The sequence below is a fragment of the Canis aureus genome, chromosome 3 (genome assembly GCF_053574225.1).
Source record: "Canis aureus isolate CA01 chromosome 3, VMU_Caureus_v.1.0, whole genome shotgun sequence".
NCBI lineage: Eukaryota > Metazoa > Chordata > Mammalia > Carnivora > Canidae > Canis > Canis aureus.
The window spans coordinates 31007764-31026402 of record NC_135613.1 but is presented as its reverse complement, the minus strand read 5'-3'; the positions used below and the strand labels follow the sequence as shown (position 1 = coordinate 31026402).

Here is an 18639-nt window from a genome sequence, read left to right as displayed (position 1 = left end):
TGGGAGCTCTGAGGACCCATGGGAACCCCGAAGAAAGATGAGCCTCCTGGGCTTTGTGCAAAGAGCACCAGGGCTGCGGTCCCATTGCTCCAGGGAAGCATGACAACTTTTCCAAGGCCCCCTCCACCAGCCTTTGAGACTTTCTCTAGGACGGTCTGGCAAGGTCAGAGTAAAACCGCACCAAGTCACGCACTGGCTGTGGTGTTGCTGGGACCCGGTCGCCGATCCCACCACGGCCCCCCCAGGGATGGGAAACTCTCTGCCCTGAACAGATGCCTGAGAAAATAAGCGTTTGGGCAAATCTCAACCGAGGCCCTCAGCGGTAAGCGCCGCTCAAGAGGGTCCGTGTTTTCTTTACATAAACACATAAATCACAATTAACAACAGGGAAAAAGATACAATCTGCCAGTGCTCAAGAACCAAGCGTTTCTGATGTAAATGGATGGCTGGGCCCCGTAATTAACGGGCCGTGATGTATTGCTGCTTTGCTCATGGAGATTAACGGTCACACCTGGGACGGGAGGAGAACCAGGACGTCCCCCGAGAGGAGGGGGTCAGTTGCTGCTCCTTCATCCGAGCACAGCCGCCCCTTCCCAGCAGCTGGGATCTTCCCACCTTATCAGGCCGCATTAGGAGACCCACGCGTTCAACCCCAGCCCGCCTCCTCGTTGCACGCGGTGGGTAGGCCAGGGCGGCCTTGGCTTTCCTGCTCCTCACCCCCACTCTGGGGATCGTGGCAATGTTGGGAGCTTCTGCACCCCTTTTCTGAGGGCCAAGGTTAGCCTCAAGGTTAAGATCATCTTGAAGTATAGCTGGGCATCGTGGGCTGGGGTCCTGCCCTGCCTCTGCTGCCTGGAGGAGTGGTCTCGGATGCTTGGTCTCTGAGCTGTGTGCAGGCATTGCTTCCTCCTCACGTGATAAGGGAGGGCTGCCCCTGCCCCTCCGTCCAGTCGCCCTGTCTGGGGGCGGGGGGTGGACAGACAGGCTGCCGAGACTCACTCTTGGCTCCCAGCAGGGTTGGGGGGTCCAGGGAGCACAGTAGGCGGGGGGCAGGCAGGCCCCCCATGACTCCTGTCCCCTGTCCGTGCACAGCCTGGAGCAGCACATGGTTGTGCACACGGAGGAGCGAGAGTACAAGTGTGATCAGTGCCCCAAGGCCTTCAACTGGAAGTCCAACCTCATCCGACACCAGATGTCCCACGACAGTGGCAAGCGCTTCGAATGTGAAAACTGTGTGAAGGTAACACACATGTGCACCTGCTGCTCCCACCCGCACTCCCCACGGAAATGCAAATGAAGTATGCAGAGCAGACAAGACTCCTGAAGTCCTTTGGGTCCCTCAGGGAAGGAGGGAATGTGCCAGGTCACACCAGGTCACACAGCTAGGGAGCAGGCCAGGGGGACAAGACCCCATCCTCTCCGGGGTGGGCTTCTGCCCCCACCAGGGTGTCCGAGCTACTCTGCTTACAAAATCATGTTCTGAGCTCCCACTTCCAACATCCCGGCCACAGCTGCCCCAGGAATTATTGTCAAAGGCACAGAGTCTTGGGGGAGGCTCGGCAGCTCACCTCAGGTCATCAAGGGAGGGGGGTCACCCATCCCTACAGCAGAGACCCCTCCCAGCCAGGTTCAGTGCAGGAACCAGAGCAGCAATGAGAGCCCCACCCAGCAGAGGCCAGAAGGGGGCCAACAGGGGAGTGAGCAATGGTGTCTGTCCCCCCAGGTGTTCACGGACCCCAGCAACCTGCAGCGGCACATCCGTTCCCAGCACGTCGGCGCCCGGGCTCATGCCTGCCCCGACTGTGGGAAGACATTTGCCACATCCTCCGGCCTCAAGCAGCACAAGCACATCCACAGCACCGTCAAACCTTTCATATGTAAGTGGTCCCCCAGCCTGGCCTCCATGGGGGGTTGCTCGGAGGTCAGGCCAAGGCATGAAACCCCTGGGCTCTCCCATTCGCAGGACCCCTGCTTGCTCAGAAACCTCTGCTGGGTGAAGCCCAGGCCCTGGACACTCTCCTGGTACCGCCTCTTCACCACTTTGCTCTGCCGCACCTGCTCATCTTGTGATCCATCTCTCTTGCTGTGGCCTCATTTTTCCCTCCTGCTGTTCTTGGCTCCTCCCCTTGCTTACCCTACAGTGGCCAGAGGTGGGTGGTAGGCAGTGTGGTAGGACCTGTTCAGCAGCCCAACAGACCCCCATTCCCCTTCTCTCCCCTGTACTCACACCCCAAACTGAGCTCCAGGAGGCATGAAGATCCCAGTGACACACATGGAGTTCTGCTCATCCCCGCAGCAGCCTTAGGAAGGCCAGCCTGTGTTCCCTGTGCTGTCAGGGCAGCAGGGGCCAGCTGTAAATGCCACTGTCCCCACGGAGCTTACATGCAGTACAGGAGATACATGCTAAGCCATATGAACAGTAATGACACGTGAGACAGGTATATCAGCCTAGAGATGGTGGCACAGGGTTAGGAGGCTCTCCAAGACCTCAGGCTGGCCCAAGTGGGTGCTCGTCCTGTGAATACAGTGGGGGGCCAGGATGGCTTGTCAAAGGGAGGCATTCTAGCACAGACCTGGAGGAAAGGCAGGTGTGAGCTGAGGGGGCGCTAGCAGGGGATGGGGACTGGGAGCACAGAGGCCTTGAGGCCAGCATGTTTTTGGGGAGGTGAGGGGGAGTAATAGGAGAGAGGACAGAGGTCACAAGGGCCAGGTCTTCGGGACCATGTGAACCAGAATGGGAGCATGATCCTTATTCTCAGTGAGTTTGGAAGCCACAGAGGATTCCTCTCTACCTAGAGGTGTGCTGACTCATTCACATAAGATAGTGCTAAGCCATCATTTCATGTGATTTGCACTGTCATCATCCACACGAGGTTGTTCACTGTCATCATTCACACGAAGTTGTGCAGGTTCATCACCCATATGAGGCTAGTCACTGTCATCACCCACACAAAATTGTTCACTGTCATCACTCACACGAGGTTGTGCAGGCTCATCACCTGTAGGAGGTTGTTCACTGTCATCATCCACATGAAGTTGTGCAGGCTCATCACCCACACGAGGTCGTGCAGGGTCACCATCCACACAAGGTTGTACAGGCTCACCATCCACTTGAGTTTGTTCACTGTCATCACCCACATGAGGTTGTGAGGCTCATCAACCACACGGGGTCATGCAGGATCATTACCCACACGAGGTCATGCAGGGTCATCATCCACATGAGGTCGTACAGGTTCATCACCCACACAAAGTTGTTCACGTGCAGGCTCATCCTCCACATGAAGTCGTACAGGTTCATCACCCATACAAGGTCCTGCAGGCTCATCTTCCACCCGAGGTTGTGAAGGCTCATCCTCCACATGAGATCATGCAGGCTCATCACCCACAGAAGGCTGTTCACTATCATCATCCACATGAGGTCACGGGCTCATCCTCCACACGAGGTTGTGCAGGCTCATCACCCGCACGAGTTTGTTCACTATCATCATCCACACGAGGTCGTGCAGGCTCATCACCCGCACGAGTTTGTTCACTATCATCATCCACACGAGGTTGTGCAGGCTCATCACCCGCACGAGGTTGTTCACTGTCATCACCCACACGAGGTTATAGGCTCATCCTCCACACAAGGTTATGCAGGGTCATCACACGAATTGTGCTGAGTCCTCACATCACTGGAGACTATGCAAGGTGGTTCACGTGGATTGCAGGTAGCCATCATCCACACATAGCATATCATAACATATTCAAAATTCTCACCAAGCAAGGGCCACACTGTCTCCACCTGACAGAGATGGAAACTGAGCTTGTGGACACTAAGTGACCAGGTGCTCATGACCACCCTACAGAGCCGGGGTTGCAGCCCCAACCTGACCCCTGAGCCTTGGCCAGGGGGCTGGAACCCCTCACACCCCATGGCATCAGTGTGAGAGGAGTAACCCTGGTTGCTTGGGGCCTGGGGTTGGGGTGGTATCCCCAATGATGTTCAGGTGCATGACACCTGCCCCAAAGGGACCATGCAGACTGGCAGGTCAAGCCTTTGTTGGGTGGCTGAGGCTGTGCCCTCCTCCTGCCCACTATCCCCAGCCCAAGCTTCCGCTGCCCAGCTAGAGGCAGATACCAGTCTTCTGGGGTCATTGCCCCTGTCACCTGCAGATTCTGGATAGAGACCATGAGCAGTGGTGCAGCAGAGCCTGTTCCCTTTGGGAGGGTGGGATGGGGGCTGGGAGCCATGACAGGGACCAGAGGAGCATGGCTTGCTTTCCATGGATGAGAGTCTCAGGAAGTCCCACTGTGAGACATCAAATAGTAGCTTGGAGTTTTTAGGTAAGCTTAGGAGCAGGAAACCATGCATAGGTTCAGAAGTGGCTACCTTCCTGGGCACATAGACAAAGTTTTGTGACGTGTCCTTGAAGTGTATGTAATAATGTAAGTTCCAGGAACCACGGTGCCTTCCGAGGATCTGAGCCCAGTGTTTCCATTGCCGGCACTGGGGACTCCAGTGGGGACCAGCAGAGCGCGAGCAGCCTGGCCAGGCCCACCAGGTGGCAGCACCCCCACCTCCTGTCTGTGCTGCACGCTTGCCTGGGTGCCTTGGCTTTTGGCTAAAGGGGTGAAGCTAGAGAGAAAACCCCACACATGAGCAGGTTGCTTGCATAGACATGTCACTCAGATAGGGTGGCACAAATTTCAAGAATGGGACATGTGAAATGTGACTTTGCACATCCTCCAAGCCACGGCTGAGCATCCTTTGGCCCCTGGTAAAGGCCACGTTGGGCTCTGCAAACAAGCAGGGGGCACAGACAACATGGCACCTCTCAGGAAAGATGGGTGGCTGGGAGGGGCTCAGGCTCACGGCAACACAGTCACTAGTGAGCACAGACTGCATCCACCTGCTGGGCACTGCCTGGGTGCACACACACAGCACACTCGGTCCTGCAGTCAAGCCTGCCTAGGAGCCCCTAAGCCCTGCCCTCGTGGACCACATGGCTGTGGCAGCATTCATTCCCTGGGGGTGCACAGGAGGGCATTATCTGGGCACACGGCTGGTCAGTCTCCTTGTGGGCACTTTGCACAAAAGAACCTTCTCTAGAGTGAGTGTGTGTGTGTGTACCCACTCACGTGCCCTACACAGAAAGGAAACACCTGTGAGCAGTGGCCGGGGCCCCCCTGCACCTTGCCAGGGCCTGAGGGCACCCTCTGCCAGGCCCCCCTCTCACGTCCAGTCCACTGCGGGCTGCCCAGGCCTTCCTCAGCCCCTCTGGGCAGCCACCTCCCTCCGCCGGCTCTGGGGACCTCAGGCTCTCAGAGGTGTCTCTGTAGCCCTGGCATTTCTGCTGGACCCCACCATCATGTGAGCGGAGGGGTGAGAGTTGGGGGTCCCAGGCTCCCCACAGCCAGGCATGGGGCTGGCCCAGGGCCCTTCGGGAAGCTGCCCCAGGTGGGGGTCCTGGTCAAGGCCAGTTTCCAAGCTCAGGTTGGCAGCAGCCAGTAACCAGGCACTGGCAAGCTGGGCCGGATGCAGCACAGTGTCACTTGTTGTCCAGCAAGGCCTGAGCTGAGAAATGGCCTTGCTCCCCCAGGCCGGGTGGGTGACCCGAGTGTATTTATGGACCGGCTACGTGGCCCAGCACCTCTGAATCAGCCACCGCCCCCACCCCTCCCGCAAAGAGGGCAGATGTGATCCAATGAGGCCATGCTCTTGCCCCTCAGCCTTGAAAGCATCCCACCACGCAGACGACGGGAAGGCAGGGCCCTTTATAGAAATAGATACCGTGCTGAAAGGACTCGGCGATGTGGGGCCGGGGCGCCGGCTAGAATAGCAGGGCACCAGGCAGTCAGGATTTGTGGTGAACGAGAAACAGGCTGGATCCATTGTTTCCACCGGGCTGCATTTAGGAAGCAAATTGTCCTGCCGAGAGCAACGTGTGTGTGTGTGTGTGTGTGTGTGTGTGTGTGTGTATGTGCGCGCGCGTGTGTGTTCCTCCCTTTCTGGTTAGAAAAACAAGAGAAGGAAGAAAGAAAGAAAAGCTGGTGATTTTATGACAGCACTCAACTCATAGGCCTCGGGAAAGTGGCGAGATGGGGTCCCCGGGGGCCCCCAGTGGCTCTGGCTGGCTACCGCCCATCTTGTCCAGAGCCCAGGCCAGTATCCATCCAACCTGAGCCTGGCGCCACTTCCACATCCCAATATGGGGAGGCTTCACTTAACTCAAACATGAAGCCAGCCCCACTCCACGCAGCCCTGCCTGGGCGTCCCTCCTGTCCCCAGCTTTAAGCCAGGCCCAGACGGTGGCCACTGCACGCCAGTGGGAGCCCAGACTCCCAGAGACTCCCCCGAGTGGGCTGGTCTCCCCAAGGCCTCTCTCCCAGGACAGAGTGCAGGAGAGGCAATCTGGTGGTTGGGGTTTCCCCCAACCCCTGCAGGACCAACCCCACTGAGGGGGACCAGTGCACATGTGGCTACACACCATGGCTTTATCCACCCTGGGAGTGATCTCAGAGGACCTCAGCTCCACGTGACAAACATTCCTGGCGGGGGATGGCACAAATAGCAGAGGTACCCCAGTTTCCACTGAGAAAGGTCGAGGAGCCTTGAGATCTATCCAGGTGGGAAGCCAGTGCTGGTCACTGGAGCTCAGCCCCAGGGTGGGATGCATGCACACACATAGGTGTGTGCACAGGCACACACTCATTCACACTTGCTGACACAGCACACACACAAAGTGCACATGTACACACATACCCATAGGTACGGGTACATGCACATACAAGCATGCAGGCAGACACATATGCACACACACTCATGCACATGGGCAGACACAGCACACACACGAAATGCATGTGCACGGACACTCATGACATGCACATACGCATACCCATAGGTACATGTACACACACTGCAAGCATGCACGCAGACACATACACACACCTACACATGCACACACACATTGTGCACGCTCAGACAGGTCCATACACTGTGACACGTGCCACACCCATCAGCACTCACGGCTCCGGATGGCAGTGGCCGCCACCACGCCCAGCCCCCCGCCCCCCGCAGGGTTTCCTGGTAATTTCATATCGTGTTTGTGTTTGCTCTCTGCTGATGTTTTAGGTGAGGTCTGCCACAAGTCCTACACACAGTTCTCCAACCTGTGCCGACATAAGCGGATGCACGCCGACTGTCGCACGCAGATCAAGTGCAAGGACTGCGGGCAGATGTTCAGCACTACCTCCTCCCTCAACAAACACCGGCGTTTCTGTGAGGGCAAGAACCATTACACGCCGGGCGGCATCTTCGCCCCGGGCCTGCCCTTGACCGCCAGCCCCATGATGGACAAGGCCAAGCCCCCCCCAACCCTCAACCACGCCAGCCTGGGCTTCAACGAGTACTTCCCATCCAGGCCACACCCCGGCAGCCTGCCCTTCTCGGCGGCTCCACCTGCCTTCCCCGCACTCACCCCGGGCTTCCCGGGCATCTTCCCTCCATCCCTGTACCCCCGGCCGCCTTTGCTACCTCCCACGCCGCTGCTCAAGAGCCCCCTGAACCACACCCAGGACGCCAAGCTCCCCAGCCCCCTGGGCAACCCGGCGCTGCCCCTCGTGTCCGCTGTCAGCAGCAGCGGCCAGGGCGCCACAGCTGCTGCGGGGCCCGACGACAAGTTTGAGCGCCGCCTGGACGACTCCTACACAGACAAGCTCAAGACGAGAGGCAGCGACATGTCGGACGGCAGCGACTTTGAGGACGTCAACACCACAACGGGGACCGACCTGGACACGACCACCGGCACGGGCTCGGACCTGGACAGCGATGTGGACAGCGACCGGGACAAGGCCAAGGACAAGGGCAAGGCGGTGGAGGCCAAGCCCGAGTGCGGGGGCGGCGCGGCGGCCCCGGGGGCCCCGAGCGCGGCCGAGCTGCCGGTCTTCTACTCCCAGCACGCCTTCTTCCCGCCGCCCGACGAGCAGCTGCTGGCCGCCTCGGGCGCCGCGGGCGACTCCATCAAGGCCATCGCCTCCATCGCCGAGAAGTACTTCGGCCCCGGCTTCGTGGGCATGCAGGAGAAGAAGCTGGCCTCGCTGCCCTACCACTCCGTGTTCCCCTTCCAGTTCCTGCCCAACTTCCCCCCCGCCCTCTGCCCCTTCGCGGACCGCTCCCTCGCCCACAACCTCCTGGTCAAGGCCGAGCCGCGGTCACCCCGGGACGCCCTCAAGGTGGGCGGCCCCAGCGCCGAGTCCCCTTTCGACCTCACCACCAAACCAAAAGAGGCGAAGCCCGTGCTGCCCGCGCCCAAGGCGCCCCCGGCCCCGGCCTCCGGGGAGGAGCAGCCGCTGGACCTGAGCATTGGCAGCCGCGTCCGAGCCAGCCAGAATGGAGGGGGGCGGGAGCCCCGCAAGAACCACATCTACGGGGAGCGCAAGCTGGGGGCCGGGGACGGGCTGCCCAAGGCATGCCCGGCGCAGCTGCCCCAGCAGCCCTCCCTACACTACGCCAAGCCGTCGCCCTTTTTCATGGACCCCATTTACAGGTATTAACACGCCCCGCCTTTCCCTGCTCTCCCAAAGGGGCCCTGGCCTGGCTGGGCAGCTGGGCCAAGAGCCACAGGGGACTCCCAGCCTCCCCTCAGACCTCACCTGGGCCGCCCTCGGCCTCCAGCCGTCTTCTCTGGACCAGCTCTGCCTTCGGCAAAACTCAGATCCGTGCTCTTTCCTCTGCTCCCAGAGCCTGCACTTCCCTGAGGCTGCCCTGGTGGTCCCCACTGACCCCCTGGAGCCACCACTGGGGTTTCTGGTGGCCCAGGGAAGCCACTGGAGCACCAGAGGGGAGGAGAGAGGAGGAGGAAGAGGGGGAGGAGGAGGAAGAGGACGATGAGGAGGAGGAAGCTCTAGAGGGTTTGCAAAAAATAAGCACCCACCTTTGTGATAGCCCTTCTGGTGAGAGGCAAATTTAATTCCCCTCGCCAAGCTCTGGGCAGGTGCAAAGTCTGGGCTTTGATCAGGTGTGTTTATTAGGTGGAGGGGTCCAATCCCCATCACACTTGTCCTGCGGGTGCCGGGCTGGCCAAGCCTGGAGGAGAGAGGGCCGTGCATGGGGTGGGCCTGGGGCAGGCATGCAGATCCAGGAACCTGCGCAGGGCGCCGCTGTGGGGCTCAGGCCCATGCCCACGTGGACAGGCCCACATGCAGACATGCGTGTACACCCAGCGCTCGGGGAGACGGGCACATGTGGCCTGTATTCTCTGCAGTGTGCAGGTAAAGAGGCGGGCGTGCAGGTGAACAGCCCACAGCAGCTGAGGGTACTTGTGGGGCAGAATGAAGCCAGAGCAAGTCAGCGGCCGGTTGGGGACGCCTGTGTCCAGCCAGTGCTATTTCCTTTCGGGGCCGATATCTGCATCACAGGAGATGGAAAACATGCCTCTCTAGGTGTTTTGTTCAGAATATGCCATCCATAGATGGTCTGAGAGAGTTGACCAGACGCTTGTTGAGAAGTGGTGACTTGCACCTGCTGACGGTGCTCCTTAGCTTTCTGGGGCAAATGTGCCATCAGGGGGCCTGGGGAAAGACCCTCCAGGGCCCCATGAGACACGCAACCCTGATGTAGAGGACAGGAGGGTGACGGGAACTTCCGCTCAGGCCGCAGAGCTGGAATCAGCAGGCTCTGAGTTAACATCCTACTGCTCTGTCCCCAATCCCCCTGCCCTCTCCCCAGGCCCTCACTGCTCCCCTGCCCCCTCTCACCTTGGTTAGGGCCATGGGCCTTTGTCTGGAAGCTAGAAGAACAGATGGTGAGGTCTATCAGGGGTCCCCTGAGACCCAGCGTGTCCCTGGCTATGGCCGTTGGATCTGAGGTCCCAACTGTGTGTCCCAACTTGGATCTGTGTCCCAACTTTGCACATAGATGCCAGCAACGTGTCCAGGTACAGGTTACCCCCACATCATCTCCCTGCCACCCCCAAGCCCATCAAGGTAAACAAGCATGTGTGGTGTTGGAAGGTCCCTCTTCACACAAATTGTGGATGACCACAACTGCCCACAGGCTGGGCCCTGGAGCTAGGGGTTAGGGCCCTCCTCTGCTCCTGGGTGACTCCAGGAAAACTCCACACCAGCCCCAGGCCAGCCCCCAGATCCTGCTCACCCTTAACACACACAACCCGCAATCCTCCATCCCCCAGGCTCAGGGAACCCTAATACAGCCAGGCAGCCACCCCCTGGGCACTCAGCACACAGGGCCACCAGTGGCTGCCTGGGGTCAGCTGGCCTTGGTTGCTCAGGAGCCAGCCTAACACAGACCCCACACACCCCCTCCCAGGTGGGTCCCCCTGCTATAGGCTCATGCCACCAACACTACAGCGTCTTGCTGAAAGGCTGCGTCCAACATGGCCCAGCTTTGAAGATGGCCCTGGGTAGGCCCTTCAGAGCAAGCTGCCCTCCACGCCAACTTCCCACACAATGGACACTGCCTCTCTGGGGGTGAGGGACCCTTCACACCCTCTCCTGCTGGGCCAGGCTGGTGGTCCTGCAGGGTTCCCTGTGGCCCCAGGCCTGGGGGGATGCTCCCTGGGTGGCTGTGCTGTCCTTCTGCAGCTCCTCCTCCTCTCCTGGTGCCATCACCCCTTCGTGCTCTGCTCGGTGTCCCAGCCGGTCCCTGGTGGGCAGCTGTGCAGCAGAGCCAGGCCCTCGCATGGACACGACGGGAGCGGCTGGTGTAGGGTTTGCGCAGCAGGGCCATGTGTGTGTGCGGAGAAGTGGCAGGTTTCCCTACATGCCACTCTGTGAACCCCCACCCCCACGAGGATGCTGAGGCTGGCTTTACTGGGAGACAGTGTGAAGAGGGACCTCAGCGCCCTGCCCTGGCTGCTTCCTCCACTTGCTCTGTGATGAACAGAGTTGTCAGCAGCATTCGGAAAATACTCTAGAATTGTCCTCTCCAGCAGCCATTGTGAGTTTGTAGGTAGACCCCACGTGGCAGCTATAGGGAGGCCCTGGGGACTCTGTGGGATGACAGTTGGGGTGGTTGGGGGTATCGGGGGAGCCTTGCCAGGGTCAGGACCTGGGTGTGGAGATAGGGAGCATGTAGAGGAGGTGGAGCGAGTGTTCAGGCCAGGTATGGGCTCAGAGACCGTGGAGGTGAGCAGGTGTGCTCGGTCATGAACCCCCCCCCCCACCGTCAGGGAGACACGTGGCCCCTGCATCCATGCTAAGGCCCCCAGCCCTGTGACTGCCGGGGCACAGGCGGGCACCCTCGTGCACAGCCCCGGGCAGCTCGGTGAGGTACGTAACCCTCTGCGTTGTTGTCCAGCAGGGTAGAGAAGCGGAAGGTGACCGACCCCGTGGGAGTCCTGAAGGAGAAGTATCTGCGGCCGTCCCCACTGCTCTTCCACCCCCAGGTAAGACCCGTGGCATGCCAGGCCGGGGTGAGGGGAGGGCAGCGGGGTGTGGTCTCCAGATGGGCTGCCCAGACAGGCGGTCTCTGCCGGGGGCAGGCTCCCTGAGCTTCCGTTCAGACCTGGCCACACCTGAGGCGGGCCTCAGTTCCCCTGCCCGGCAGGTGCACAGGGAATTCTCTCCCTGCAGCCTTGATGGGTCCCCATGAGGCTGAAGAGGATGAGATGGGCCAGGACATGTGAGGAAGGAGCGTGGTGCTCTGTGGGCAGCCCGTGGGTCCCTCGGAGGTGACCAAAGACCCCAGACTGCAGAGCCCCTCACTGACCCACAGTTCAGGCACTAGGAGGAGCAGTGGACAGATGCTCAGATGCAGAGGCCAGGGATTGGGGATGAAAGGGACAGATCCAGGAGGCACGGGTGTGAGCAGGACACATACATAAGACCAGGAGAGCAGAGATCTGAGCACAGCAGACACCCAGTGGGCACCCAGTGGGCATGGGGGATGGGGTGAGAGGGCAGGGGGAAGGGAACAGGACAGAATCAGATAGACTGGCCGCAAGGACAGGGGTCCAGCAGGTGGTGGGCAGGAGGAGCACCGCCCCCCAGGGCTGCAGGCAGTGGCAGGCCTGTCCGCCGAGACTAAGGATGGGGTTGGGAAAGAGAACCTCCCCCTCTGGACAGTGGCCACACACCCCCCACAGGCAATCCTGAGCACATGGCCGGCCTCATCCCCCCAGAGCCCACCTGTCCTGACTCCTTGGGGCCCAGCATCCTTCCCAGAGCCACAGACCTCCCCCAGCACACTCGGGGGTCCTGGGAGCTGAGTTGGTGGGGGCAGCCTGAGCCAGGCTGAAGCATTGTTCTGCTTCTTGGTCCTTCCCACCTTGGACAAACAGCCCCATGGTGAAACCTGCCCCCTGCCTGGGTTCACAGCTAAACTTAGGGCCTCCCATTGTTTCACCAGGCCAGAGGGTTTGCTTAATAACTTCCCCTGATTTTCCTCGGGTCGGGCTGGAAAGAGCCGGCAAGCCCGCCAGGCGCATCCTGTGTTTGTGGGAGCCCCGCCGGGAATATCTGGTCAGGCGGAGCAGGCCCAGCAGGCCAGACCTGCAGGCAGCCTCAGGGAGACCCACCCAGGCCTGAGGATGGGAGGCCTGGCAGGGGGCCGGCTGCCCATTGTCTCCTGCCCACGAACCCCCCCACCCCCAGCCCTGCCACCCCCACTGCCTGCCCCCCAGCCAGAGTGCCAGGCAGGGGGATGGGACGAGGACCAGGAAGCCACCTAATTAGATGGTCTGAGGTCAGGCCATCACTCAGGCATGATAACTGATGGCCTCTACAAAGTATGGGCTCACTACTGATGAAGGCATCAGCCCATGGTGTTGAGGTGCCAGGCAGGACCCTACCAGGGCCTTTGGTTGGGGAGACCTGACACACGTGTGTGCAGCCCCTGGGGGGCAGGGTGCGCCATAAACCCTCACCTCCTCTGGAGCTCCAGGGGAGTCTCTGTGTGCAGAGTTCCAGAGCCTTTCAAGGCCGCGGCTAACACTGAGACAGGAAGCCGGGTGGGCAGCGGTCTTTGCACCCGGGTTCCATGTCCCGGTGCTGACGGTAGCTCCCACCTGCTGGGCAGCAGGGACAGGGTGGGCAGCCCACAGCTGGCAGCATCGTGCACCTGAGGAGGGCACATGCATCCCGGGGGGAAGGAGAGCGGAACAGGCCCTGAGGCCCGTGCAACCCCCTTCCCCCATCCTGTCCCAAACCTACGCCGTTGGGGATGGGCACCACTGGGGGCTCCGATCACAGCTCTGCCGACCAGGAGGAAGTGGCTAGTGCCGCACCCCCGAATCCTCCCCAAGCCAAGCCAGCCCTTGACATCTCCAGGGCCTGGAGAGCTGGCTCCTCAGGTCCATGTCACCATGTCCCGCATTGGGTCACATGGACATCGTCCTCCTGAGGTTCAGTTCAGTGTCTAGCCCTAGGCTGCTGGATTCCCCAGGAACTTTGCCGGCAATCGTGGCCTGCTGCCACGAGGGGACACTGCCCAGGCCCGAGGCCCCTTTTAACCCAGGATGAAGGGAGCTGTCTTATCGAAAGAGAGAAAGAGGGAAAGAGAGAGAGATAGAGAGAGGGAGGGAGGGAGAGAAGAGGAGAGAAAAGTGGGATGTGATTCTGTCTTTAAACGAAGCGAGCCCTCAGGAGTGCTGGCCAGATGTCAGGGGACGTGTCCCCTGAGGCCGGAGCCTGCCCCCTGCCCCCTGTATGCCCTGAGCCAGGCAGGGGGGCGTGCTGGCTGGCAGAGGCTGGCTCCAGCTCCCCCGGCCTGGGCCCTGGGCTGACACCGGGCTGCAGGGAAGGACAGGCCCAGGGCGGCTGCGGAAAGTGAGAGTATCCATGTGGTGGCCAGGAAGCCTGGGAGAGGCCTCTTCCACCCACAGCCTGAGGCTGCTCCAGCTTCTGGTCCTTGCCCCGTCCCTGAGGACTTGGGATGCCCTGGGGGTGGGGCCGGCCTCCTCAGGGATCCCCCCGCCCCGTCTCTCCCACTGTCCTGCCGGCAGATGTCAGCCATCGAGACCATGACAGACAAGCTGGAGAGTTTTGCAGCCATGAAGGCGGACTCGGGCAGCTCCCTGCAGCCCCTCCCCCACCACCCCTTCAACTTCCGGTCCCCACCCCCCACGCTCTCGGACCCCATCCTCAGGAAGGGCAAGGAGCGCTACACCTGCAGGTAAGGTGGGGCGCAAGGGTGAGGCAGCCACAGGAGCCCGGGCTCCCTGGAAAAGCTGTCCCGGCCACAGCACAGCATGTGGCCACACGCGGTCGGCTCGCTGATGGCAGCAACTGCCCACACGCATGTCTGCAGAGGCTGGACGTCCCCTGCCCCGCCCCCAGCTGTGCTCCTGTGAGCACAGGGGACGTAGCCTTAGCCCTGCCAGTCAGGCCCAAGCCAAGGCATGCTGGTCAGCGTTTAACCCGGGCTCCTGGAGTTTGGGGGGGAAGCCCAGTGTTGGGAAGAGACTCCCGCTGTGTCTGTCCCCGGCTGCAGGAGCCTGTCCTAGCGGGTCCAAGCCAGCTCGGCCGCCTTCGGGCCCCCTGGCTGACACACTGCCTGGGGAAGGGGCGCAGCCCGAGCAGGCCAGGGTGGGCTGAGCCCACCTGCCCCCCTGTGGGGCCTCAGGCCCTAGACCTCGAGTTGGAGGAACCACAGCAGGAAAGCTCATGGGTGCCTGAACCTATGGCAGTGCAGCTGCCTAATGCCCCCCTCACCGGGCCTCCACTCCAGGTACTGTGGCAAGATCTTCCCCCGATCAGCAAACCTCACGAGACACCTGAGGACGCACACTGGGGAGCAGCCATACAGGTAGGAGCCTGTCCCACGTGGGTAGGGGGAGGCAGGCTTCTGGTGAGGTGGGAGCCAGCATGCTTGTGTCAGGGGGCTCCCTGGGCCCCTCCCTCCTGGCCCCACAGTGACCCTGGGCCCTGGGGTGTTATAAAGATTAGGCAGGAGGTGCTCAGTGGGCTTCCTGAAGGTTCCTGCCTTCTCCCAGAATGGGGTGCCTCGGAGCAGCTCTCCCACCTGGTGCTGTTGCCTGGGGTGGGGGGAGGGGAGTTCAGAGCAGCAGTAGCCAAAGCCAGGGCCCCAGGTGGTCTGTGGGGGAAGCCTCGCTCCGCCCCAGCTCCCTCCAGCTCAGCTCCCATAGAGAGGGTGGTGGGCCAGGGCACGTGCCCAAGGCCGGGTGGACAGCGGTAAAGGACCTCCGTGCAACTGTGGGTCCCAGCCTGGGCTGGGGGCGTCCTGAGGGACTCACGCATCAGCCCTGCATGGAAGCCATGTGCCTCCTCGATGCTGGGCTTCGGCCTGCAGAGGAGCAGGCACACAGCGCGTCAGTGCAAGAACCATCACATTTCCCATTCACCGGTGCCGGCGTCGTCCTCGTTTTGAAGACACAGAGTCAGAGGCTTAGACCCCAGAGTCAGAGTCCACGGTGGCTCCAGCAGACCGTTCTAGCCTCACAAGAAGCAGATCCTGCTCCTTGGTCCCTAGAGCCTTTGTCGGGCAGGAGAAGGACTGAGGGGGACACCCTGGCTTTCAGGGACCCAGCCGAGGGAGCGGCCTGAGAGTTCTCATTTTAAATGAAAATGAGACACCCAGGTGGTGGAAACCACGAGGCAAATCAGAGAAAAAAGTTGGTTTAGATGCCAAGACCTCATTCTGTCCAGGGTGTGTCTGGTGGACGGCCACCGTTGAGAAAAAGGCTTTGCATGGTGTTAAGTTGGCAGCATGAGATCCTAACGACCGGCCATACAGAGCTCCAAGGCCCCTATCAGCTCCAGAGACTCGGTGTGGGTCCCTGTCCCTGGGAAGGGCAGCCACACGGGGTACCCACTGCAGGGCTGCGTCCTGTCCCGGCTGGGCGAGCGACAGCACATCTACTTACCAGCAGTCTGCTCGGTGCCCCCAGCCCATGCCCCATACACAGGCCTCCCGCCCCATAGAAAAGCGGCTCACGACTCCACAAAGGCTCGCAAAGAAAGGAATGACTCGGTCTGGCCTCCTCCCTGAAACGAGAGCCGCCTTCTGGACGGTGTTGCGCGGAGGAGCCCCCAGAGGGTCCGGCTGTGTTTATAGAAGAATTTCATTACCACTGAAACCTTTTTGCTCTCTCCAATCTGTGAGTTTCGACTTGCGTAACAATGATTGCTCGGAAAGTTTGCGTTGCAAATCCTGACGTTATCTGGCTCAAGGCAGCCCTGAGTTGGGGAGTTTGGCGTGTGTGGCTTTCCCCTTGACATCACTGGGGCTTTCTGGGCTCCCTTTGGTCGTTGGAAGAATTTAAATTGGAAGAGGAAAGTTTGTGTGTCCAGGGGACAGGCCCCACCAAGGGAGAAGGACTCCCCACCACTGGCAAACTGACTCTCACCTCCCAGCCACCCGCTACCTGCCAGGCGTGAGCTCCACTTTGGGCCCAATGTGTGCACGACTCCGTGTGCACCCGACCCTTGCAAGCAGGAGGAGCCAGGGCTCGTCACGGGCTGCAGGGTGACAAACAACACAATGCTGGGACACTCTTCCTCTTAAGTCCTGGCCGGAGATGACCTGAAATCACTCTGAAGGTGTGTCAAAGCCCTGGCCCTGGGAAAGAAAGACCCTTTCGTGTGACCATTTCCTGGAGGGACCCTCAAACCTCCCGCCGGCCAGTGTCCTCAGCTCAGAGATCTTGGCTGCAAAGTAGAAGACTCACTGTCCTGCCTCAGAGCCGCGGCGGGTAGGGCTTGTGACAATTTGGGCTGGACGAGCAGAATGCCGGACTCAAGAACAGAGTGGGGGGCTGCTTCCAGCACCCTCCCTGGCAGCCACGCCTGGGGTCCCTCCTGGATGCTGCCTGGCAGGGCCTTGGTCATGCTCCGGGTGCAAGCCCTCGCAGGCTGGCCAGCATGCTCCTGGCGGGACATGAGCTTCTGGCTCTGGGGACATGGGCTTCTCCATCCGCGGCTGGTCTCCTCCCCATGAGCGAGGGCAGTTCTCATCCCCTCAGGTGGCCCAAACCTGTCCCCTTGCTTTTCTACTTCTGTGTTTAGGGCTGGATTTCAAAAATCTCCTCTTTCCTCCCCTTCCCCTGCTTTCACAATGACCAAAAGCATCTCTCCCTGGGACAGCTGGTGTGGCAGGCTGGGTCCCGTGGAGGACACTGTGCCCTCCCCCACCCCCGGGCTTCCCTGGCAGGGGAGGGGGCCACGGTCGCGGCAAGGTCCTCCCCAGGCGCTCTGCTGCACACTGCCGCGGCCGGCCGGTCACTCCTTGTCGCAGCGGGTGCAGTGGCGTGCTATTTTACACAGCGAGGCCATAAATTTCACTAGCCACTTGTCAGCTTATTTACAACGCAAATCCCAGCTGCTCAGAGAACTCTGCTCCCCCAAAGCCCAGGGCTCACTGCTCCCCTAAATTCCAAATGGGCTTCTCTGTCTGGGCCATTTATTTAGATTAGAACCAGGAGAGGGCCACACTCAGGGCTCTCTGTGAGCAGATCCAATGTATGGCTCCCTCCTGCTCGCTCTTCACCCCCACGACTCTGGAAAGAGAACTCCATTTCTGGTAACAAGAAACAATCCTGCCCAACCCCATCTCCTCCTCAGGACTCCTACCGTTCAGAGTTTATGAGGCTGTGTTAGGTGGAACCTGTCAAAAGGTCCCTGTCTTCCCAGAGAAACAAGGCAGGGAATGCCATGCACAGTGCGGGCGAGCGCACAGACGGGCCCCAGGAGTGCGGGTGAGCACACAGGCGGACGGACCCCTGGGAAGGCCAGTTGACTGGGCAGAGGGTGAGTGCCCAGACCACCTTGGCCTTGCACTTGGTCCTTCCTGAGCCATCGCTCTGAGAAGCAGGACAGTTGTCTGGGAGCCTGGCACTGTGGGGGCTAGAATGTGTCTGTGGTGGAGAGAGATGGACCATGGTGGAGAGGGCTCAACCCTCCGTCCCTGGGCAGGCTGAGACAAAGCAGCCAACAGCGTGCAGGCTTCCAGGACGTGTAGGCTTCCAGGACGGCGGGTCCTTGGGAACTAGTGAACATCACAAGGCGCGGGAAGAGGGGCCGTGACCAAAGCCCCCTGCTCCTGGGGGCCTGGAGACAGCTTAGTGGGCCCATTGAGGAGCCGGAGCCAAGCCCAGGGGGCCTGGGCCGATGGAAAGAGGAGGCCAAGGACTGTGGCCCAGGACTTTCATTAGTGTAAAAATCACAGACGGCTCTTTGCCCACTGGCTATGGAGGAAACCAGAGTCCACGAGGCCGTGGCGGAGAAGGTCCAGACACGAAGAGAGGAGCTCTGGAGCCGTATGGGGGGTAGGGGAGCCACCTGGAGCCCCACTAGTAGGGACTCTGCCTGTTTCCTGTGGCCCCACCACCAGCCCCGTGGGGGCCGTGAGGCAGGACCTGGGCTTCCAGGACAGGTTCATCAAGCTGCCCCTCCGGGCAGGGAAAGGGCCCCTCCTGGCACAGCACTAACACCCCTGCAGGCACCGGTGGCCTCTAGGGGCGAAATCTTCCTGCCTCAGGGGCCCCTGGTATTCTGTGCTGGCCAGACGCCTGGGCAGGTGTCACAGGGCAGCGCCTCGGAGGCCAGCCTTACATGGCCCTGCTGGTCCGGCCCCGGCACCAACCCCGGGCGCTGCTCCATCCTGTGGCCCGGATGCAGGGCCTGTACTCTGTGCTGGTGTGATCAGGACGGGGTGGGAGGGGGGGGGCGGGCTCCATACTA

The 18639-nt window shown here is 60.8% G+C and overlaps 1 protein-coding gene across 6 annotated transcripts in view; it reads left to right on the top strand.

Annotated features, from left to right (window-relative positions):
• The window catches only part of PRDM16 (PR/SET domain 16), a 314085-nt gene that overhangs the window by 282076 nt on the left and 13370 nt on the right, over window positions 1–18639 (top strand). For 4 of the 6 annotated variants that reach the window (XM_077891514.1, XM_077891518.1, XM_077891513.1 and 1 more), the window contains exons 7-12: window positions 1093–1240; window positions 1724–1877; window positions 7115–8528; window positions 11300–11387; window positions 13944–14113; window positions 14669–14746. In XM_077891514.1, coding sequence (XP_077747640.1) covers window positions 1093–1240; window positions 1724–1877; window positions 7115–8528; window positions 11300–11387; window positions 13944–14113; window positions 14669–14746 — 2052 coding nt within the window. The remainder of the gene's footprint in view (window positions 1–1092; window positions 1241–1723; window positions 1878–7114; window positions 8529–11299; window positions 11388–13943; window positions 14114–14668; window positions 14747–18639) is intronic. The other 2 variants (XM_077891516.1, XM_077891515.1) reach the window with 1 other exon arrangement.